This window comes from Heliconius melpomene, chromosome 20 (genome assembly GCF_056956725.1).
Source record: "Heliconius melpomene rosina isolate 202511_hmr_F chromosome 20, ASM5695672v1, whole genome shotgun sequence".
In the NCBI taxonomy this organism is placed as follows: Eukaryota; Metazoa; Arthropoda; class Insecta; order Lepidoptera; family Nymphalidae; genus Heliconius; species Heliconius melpomene.
In genome coordinates this window covers 11,222,700-11,231,234 of record NC_140408.1, presented here as the reverse complement: position 1 = coordinate 11,231,234, position 8,535 = coordinate 11,222,700, and the positions used below count along the sequence as shown (strand labels likewise).

The window sequence follows — 8,535 nt, the reverse complement described above, 5'->3', positions numbered from 1 at the left end:
CTTAAAAAAAAAGCTTTTAAAGCTTTTAAACAAAATTCTCTATTTAAAACAAAACATATAAAAAGTAATAAAAAATATAAAAAATAAGTTTCTATGTGTCCTTCTTTTTCTTTTCTTTTTTGTGTAAATTTCATATATATTTCTTTTTTATTTTCATGTGCAATAAAGTATTATTATTATGATTATAAAAACAATAAAACTTTAAGAGGTGATGACAAAACGTATGAGGTCAGAGGTACGGGCCATTGAGTAACGGTCCTCAGTCGCCACTCGCTTATTGCACGTACTCGTAGCTTCCTTAGAACTGAGCTGTTATAATGCAAGCATTTGTATGTCGATAGCGAATATTAATTAATAGGTAACTACCAATTAATAACCAGTACGTGGGTTCAATATCCAAATGGGAAAATGGTCGTATGTTATAAATTATATTTTCGATCAAATATAAATGTACGTTTAATTCTTTTTTAAAAATGTATAAACAATTGAACGTAGCGTGATTTGAACCCGCGCCTCTTGGAAACGAAAACGAAAAGCCATACGGTTTCATCAAGCCACGTTGAAATTCTTATACGCTTGTTACAATTTATTTATGTTGTTAGCTCTCTCTGTAGGGAGATTGTTACAAATTTCCGCTGCGATTGACTTGGACCACATGAGTGACATCACAGGTTAGATATCAGTTGATTTAAGTAAATATGAATAACAGTGTGGGCAATGGGTATATGGGTGATGTTACTAAGACGAGACCTGATATTCAACTCTTTTATTATATATTTAATTCGGTTATTTATACGCTACAAAACAATAGTGGAACATTATTTCACAATTGCATTTGTAGCGAATAAATTCAGGTTGCTGATATAGCGTGTTTATACAGAATATAATAAGACTAGTGCAATACCCCTACAACAGTATCAAGTAATTGTGGTCCTTCATGAAAATATGTACAATTTATTTCTTGTTTATATAATCATGAACCTTTAGTATCTAAAATCTATATAAAATTCCCCTTCAAACGAAAATTATGACATAGTATTTCGGTGAATTTAGTTTTCATTGTTATTAAATATATAAAATATTGCTATATTCTTATAAAATCGTACAAAAGAGCATAAATAGAAACAAAGGCATATAAATAGTTTAATCTCAATATCGTTAAGCAGTTATAAGCAGAAGCAATTCTTGCTTCTAAACTAAAAATAACATCTAAATATTACACACTATTATTATATATACAGCATGTTACCGAAATCTACAGAGCAAGGATCGATAAAAAAATGGACATAAAGAAAACGAGCATTCAGTCTAATTTGTTTTATTTGTAAAAAAACAATTTTAAATAAAATAATAAATGAGCACGTGCGCTTATTGCCCGGGAAAAGATAAAGTCTTCCGGAGCAAGAAGGAGCATCTCGCTTAGCGGACGACGACTTAACTGAGCCCTCGGTGATCAAAAAGTAAGTAAAAATGAAAACTTTCATATAAAAACGCCATCCACAAACGTTTAGCAATTTTATTTTGAAGTAATATTTTATATTTTGGTAAAAAAAATCATATCTAGTTTTATATTTTTGAATAATAAAACTAGATTGGCGTAACCAATCTAAATTTAAAATAAAATGTTAAACGTTCAACGAAAGCATTTTTTCTTAATATATTTGAGCCTTCAGAGCAAAAGCTATTCCTTACATATACATAAGTGCGATAAATAATCTATGTGCGTTCACATATACTCGCTATTCTATTAATAATTATAAAATTTGATTTGTACCTTTACGAAGGGCGTTATACTCGGAGTCGACTAAGGAGTTTCTTAACTAAATCGATCTACATCAAGAATAGTTGAATCTAGATTAAATCTTGCTTCAATCTAGTTTAAATCTAAACTAAATCTAGACTAAACTTCAATCAAACCATAATTGAGTTTGGTTTGAGTATTAATCGGATCAAGACTAAATCTAGATTGTTATTTGAATCTTGTTCAGTTTCCAGTTCAATCTCAATTTGGTATTTCATGTCAAAACTAGCTTAATATTTTTGTTACAGTTAATTGAGATTAATTGAACAAAAGGTTGAAATTCGCGGATCGACCGTCAAAGATCTACATCTACGAAATGATAGAGCTCTTGAGAGCATTCGTCTTGATTAGTGTTGCCAGAGGATAGATACTGAATTATGAAACAAATAGTTTTCCAAAACTAGGACTGCCTACGTAATAAAAAAATGATAATAATAAAGATTACTTTTATCGAGAACTGAGTGGTTCAACATTTTTAACTCATCACTTAAGATGACCGATAGGAATTCCATTTTTTGTCTAACCAAACAAAAATAACACAATAGAATAATATTTATATAAAAAATATCAATTACAATGTTCTTAACATTGTGTACAACATAATTTTTAAATATCAAATAATTAATATAATTGCTAATATATTTGAGCATCTGGCAACATTATTCAATAATAAAAACAATAAAGTAGCAGAAATGGCAACGTGGCGTCGACAGCAGGCGCCTGCAGTCACATGACTAGCTTACTTGCTTACACGTTACTCTCACTAAAATAAATAAACTACTCTAAACTACACTAATTATAAATAATTTGTCCAACTACTAATAAATTCATAATCTATACCAATTGACGATAATCTATTAGTCTCTATTTTATAGTTTTAAATGCCAAGCTGAGGTTCCGTCAGCGTGCTCACTGCGGGGTCGCGCTCTCAGCGGAGAGGTCCGGCGCGTCGCTGCTGACGTCACTAGTGTCCTCAGCCGGCTTCTCCTCTTTCTTCATCACGACCTTCGTCGGTCGTCGATTGATGATTGTTGGAACGTAAGATTGTGTAATTATTTCTATATCCTTCTTGTCTGCTACTTCAGTTTTATTGTTGTTTTTATCGTGTGATACGTTGTCAATGATTGGCAAGCGGGTTGTAGGTTCAACTTTGTCGTTTGGTGGTGGTAAATCTGTTATAGTCTCGTTGTCATCACCTTCGATTTCCACGACTTTTTGCTTGTTTTGTTGCTTATTTTTGAACGACGCTTCTGTGATGGAATTGAGATTCCAGTTTTTGTTCTTGCTCTTATAACCAGCGGCAACGTTAACTGGGATAAGCTCTTCAGAATCGGAAATGGTGGTAGCGCTTGAAACTGGACGTTCAGCATCTGGTCCATCGGTGTGATCACTAATAGATGCAACATCACCCACCAAATTTATTAGATCAGTGAGAACATTGTTATTTCGTTGATTAGGTTCTATTAAAGCAGAATTCTTATCGGAATCTGACGCTACATTGATAAGTTCCACAGCATCGGTAGTACTTTCTTGGGAACCAAATGAAGTTAGTATAAATTCCGTGGTCTCAACATTTTCAAATGATTGTTCAATTTCCGAAGGAAGAGCTCGAGAAATTGACATGACTTCCTCTTCGTTAGATGATAATCTAGTAATCTCTGTACTTAATGGGTCAGGTGACAAATCAGAGGTATTACTATCCTTTTCAGGCTCAGAAACTTCATGTGGATTTTGATCACTAGTTTCAATGGGTATAGAACTGAATTCAGTTTCAGAAAGTACTTCTGTAGATTTAGACGCCGTGTTTGTCGTCTCATCCAAAGCAATAGCTGGTTGAGAAACTTCAGTTGATATTGTATTATCGACTACAGTTTCATTACTAGCCACCTCTGAAATATTTTGATTTTCATCAACTTGTGTTTCTATCTTTTCTATGTTGGCAGAAACATCTGCGGAACTGTCGTTTGGAGGTGATGGCTCATCAAGCACAATTGTTGTAGCTGGTCCTTCTGTAGCATCTAAAATATCTCCAGTCACCTCATCAGAGATTAAAGACGGAGAATTTAAGATTTCAGTCGGAATCACAGATCTCATGTTTAACATTGTGTTCTCCTTTGTTAGAGGAGACTGTGTACTAATAGTTGTATCTCTGTAGGTGCTTGATTCAGCAGACGTGTCTGGAACATTATCTTTAGTCATTGCAGTTACGTAATTTATTGTCGTCGCAGGACTTTCTTTAAATATTGGTTCTTGAGTAGAACTTGACACAATTGAGACTTTGACCTCATGATCCATTGGCACATGTTCATTGTCTAAAGGTTGTTCGGGCATTCCTTCTTCATGATTGCTCAAAACTAAAAACAAATCGTCAGGGATGGGCGGGAAGGCTGGGTTGTGATCCATATCTTCCTCTTCAATTATTGCTGCTTTAGTAGTTAGAGGACTTATGTCGGGTATTGACGGACCCATCATTGGGACGATATTGGGAATTTTAGAAGGTACGATATCATTTGCTGATTCTTCAGTTGATAAGCTAATTTTTGACGGTGGAATATTATTATTTAATGTTTTTTCAGGCGACGTAGACAGTTCAGGAGATATTGATGGGAGTGACACCACTTCTTTGGGCTTGGAATTATCAATTTGTGATTTCGCGTCATTAGATACACTTTCAGAGGTAGCTTCTCGTGGAATAGGTGGTGCTTTCGATGATACATATTCGGCAACTTCAATATTAGATGACGGTAGAATTTCTTTGATCTTTACATCCGTTAAAACTGGAATTTCTGATACAGGCGTTATTTCTTTAATAGTGATCTCAGGTTTGACTGGTTCGCTAGGTGGTAAAGGAGCCGCACTTGTTTCCATGTCGTTATAGGATGGTACACTTGAAACTGATGAACTAATCCCTGGCAAAGGTGTTCCATCTGAAAAAGAAAATAAAATAAATTAAAGACTTTTCTACATACGGACTACTACTACTTGATTTTGTTAAGGCATATAATAGTATACGAAACCTAGTTACAAATGGTTTTTAAAATTTACAAATCTCTTTTTTCCCATATTTACTTTATTGGGCAAAGTTTTATCCATCTAGTCCCACTAACACTAAGCCACGATTTTTCTATACGAACCTCCCACAGGACAGTTATCGTATTCCGGGCAGCATCTTCCCGGTACAAGTCGCGGCTGACAGTCATCCCGCACAAAGCACGCGATACGACGGCACACCACCTCGCCACCCTGACAGTAGCACACACGGCACGGATCTTGAGGGTCCACCAACTTCTCACCGTTGCCGTAAATACGACCTTCTTGTTCACATTCTGGAAAATAATTTAAAAACTTTTAATGTACTTTCTAGCGTAGATCAGCTAGACAGACTAGCCTTTTTTAGTTGAATTATTTTTCTTAGAAAAATAGAATTTATGTATATATCTTGTATAAGCAATGTATTAAGTATTTCCTTTTTTTAACTATTTAACAATATTAAAATTTTAATTGTATAAACTGAATTGTAGGGGTATTTATTTACGCATGGTATTTAACGTCATCGGTGGTTAGTCAGTATTAAATCACGTTAAATCTTTCTTAGTTATATTCATTTAATCCCGCTTCATTTAACCGCAGCTAAAAGCTAGTATGAAGTAAAAATATTTTTCAGGTAATATTCGATAATAATTTTCTAATATGTTATATATACCACATTGGTACGTAGGGCAACAATGATCTGGTCTGTGCACAGCCTTGCACCCAGGGCGCGGCTCGCAGCGCTGCTTGGCGCACTGCACGCCACCGTTGGAGCACGAGCAGCGCTCGCACGGACTGGTGCCCGGGAACTCGTCCCCTGGCATGTACACTACATCACCTAACGCACAGCTACCTGGAAATGCGAAGCAATAACGAAAATGAGAATTTAAGATGTTATGGTCTTTTTCCGAAGCAACAGTAAGAGAACTGAATTATTTATCGTTGTATAAATAACAATTTACTAATATTAAAATAACTAATATGAAAATGTATTAAATAATTTTAAAAATAATGTTTTCTTTTATAAAATACTCCTTAGTTCCAACGATAAAAGAATCCAAAATGGCTTAGGGTTTCATATTATATTCCGTAATGTAAAAATTTACTCATAGTCACGTTACTTACAAAAATATATTACAAATATTGCTTAAAATATTATATATATGGTATTTCTTAGAAGTAAAAGATGATGAATGCTTTCATTTTTTCTTGCAGAGCGGGGTAGGCAGAGAGAATCTAGTGTTATGACACTCCAAAGCGACTCCCCATTTTGCTCCGAACCTTGCAATCAGCGCGTTAGCAAGTTAAATCTATCTATATATATAAAATCGAAAGGTCACTCACTCATCACGAAATCTCAGAAACTACAAGTGCTAGGAATCTCAATTTTTGCATAGGAGTTACTTATATTACGTAAGGTGCTCGCTAAGACGGGAATTTGCAATATTCGACTTCTAAGGGGTTGTTTTTGGGGTCGAAAGTTGTATGAAAATTCGTTACTACAAATGCTAGGAGTCTCAAATTTTGCATAGACGTCACTAGGACGTAGTCATGGAGACAGAAATTAATAATAACATAGTTCACGCGGGTGAAACCGCGAGCGGGCCGCTAGTAAATAAATAAAATAGTAAAGTAATATATTTTAAATAATAATAGAACATTATTAGCGAAATAATATACCTAGCCTACCTACCTATATAGTTAATATAGATATACAACAAATAAAAATAATACCTTCTTTTAATCCCAAATCCACCATAGTCACGTTAGGTAGGGGTCCTGAAACAAAGAAACATTTTCATTATAAAACTATTACAATAAATAGAAAAAGAATAAATAGTGATGCAGCGGCACAGCGTCTAACTGTATACGCAATAGTTATAGTTTCGATTCTCACTTGAGGCAATAAATTATTTTCACTTTCTTGCTCTGGTAACAAGTTAAAGCGTGGTCTTGTGTTCCGCTAATAAGATTTAATATAAATTATACCAGAGATATATATGACTTACAAATAAACTAATATTAAATAATCGTCCACGGGGGTCAGGGGTTCCATTACCACTTGGAGAAAAATATAATATTTTAGTATAACTAAATAAACTTCAATATAAACAAAGCTATTATCAGCTCTTATAATTATTTTCCGCCACACACCACAAAATGTTTCAAAGATAAACGGAAATTGGAGAAAGTGAAAATAGTGTAGTGTACTAGATTTCCGCTTCCCGATACTCAGATTTTTTTTAACTACGGTATATGCGTTAAGATAACAAATATCTATTACTTGTTACGTCAAACACATACGAGCTCGTACATACATATTTCATACACAAAAATGATGTTATTATATTTTTTTAAATAAAATAAATATATTTATATGAAACGAGAGGGCTTCGTGTCCTATTTTCCTTTTTTTTTAGCCATTGGTATATTAACATAGTAATTTATCACATTTTAATATGGTTTTGATAGAGCACTCCTCATATATGAAAAAACTAAATGTTTCCCCAGCCTGCTTAGATAATTAAAACCCAGCGTCGTCGGGTTCCCCTCATATAACGAACAATATCTTGTTAGGTTCCTAGGAGTTAGAAACTCTGTTCCCCCACGCTATTTTCAAACCAAATTTTATAGCAATTGCTGTTTTAGCAAATATTGGGTGAGAAAAAAACCTCGAAAGAAATGTTTCATTACTCTGAACGTGAATCGAGCCCACAACTTAGTGTGCCTTAATTTATATTTGACAAATTTCATCTGAACTAAACTTTTTTCAACATATCAAGAAATATTATCAATAAATCGTATTGCAATACTTCAGCTCGAGACTTCTAGCATGCTAGTACTTGTAGTACACGGACGGGCGGTCAAGCGTGAGCCGCGTGCTACATAAATTGCGTGCATCCATTACGTAGGCAATAATTACATAACGTCATATGTATGTATGTCTGTACGCATAGGAAAGCAATGAAATGGGTTCTATATTTGCACTGCACTGCATTTTCCGAACGTCATTCAGAAATGAGTGGCGGATTTCAACGCCGCATCAGAGCGGAGAAATAAAAACAGTACCTTTTTTGTTTTTTATTTTATTTTAAATTTACGCTATACCATCCCATATAGCAGGAGATAGTAGAGAAATTAAATCTAATTAAATCATTTTTCACGGCCCATCTACCTAATTTTGGAAACATCGTGTATTAATATAGAGTTTTATATATAATTATATAAAAAAATTCATATCCAACGTGCTACAGCAGCGACAATGTAAACATCCTTCCTGTTCTCAGTATTGAACTAAAGTTATGATAATATTATGTTATAACATTCTAGGAGACATATCATGAAACTGACTAATGCTATTCTAAAAATATTATCAGTTTTCGTTAATCTTATGTTATAACGATTATAGTTAAAAAATAGGTAGGTATATAAAATATTTTTTGAAATAGCAACTTTATAAGTATAGTACACATACTTATCTATTTTTAAAAGGACATTTACAAAATCTACCCGGAAAATTAAGAGGAGGAGAGATCTATCTAAGTATATGTCAATTTGAATAAAATAAAAACGACTAAGAACGTTAGAGATTCAATATATTAGAAATATTTTTTTTATTCTAGTAGAAATAGTATATATAGTGTAAGATTACGCCACCCAGTGACTTAGCAAGCAACGCAATGCACATTGCATGTCCCAACTGC

General features: G+C 33.8%; 1 protein-coding gene across 1 annotated transcript in view; it reads right to left on the bottom strand.

Annotated features, from left to right (window-relative positions):
- Window positions 1-1,302: 1,302 nt before the first annotated feature.
- Window positions 1,303-8,535, bottom strand: part of LOC146527991 (uncharacterized) — a 49,909-nt gene continuing 42,676 nt past the window's right edge. The window contains exons 3-6 of the mRNA XM_085205457.1: window positions 6,566-6,610; window positions 5,505-5,684; window positions 4,936-5,127; window positions 1,303-4,728 (exon numbers count right to left, since the gene is read on the bottom strand). Coding sequence (XP_085061583.1) covers window positions 2,711-4,728; window positions 4,936-5,127; window positions 5,505-5,684; window positions 6,566-6,610 — 2,435 coding nt within the window. The 3' untranslated portion in view covers window positions 1,303-2,710. The remainder of the gene's footprint in view (window positions 4,729-4,935; window positions 5,128-5,504; window positions 5,685-6,565; window positions 6,611-8,535) is intronic.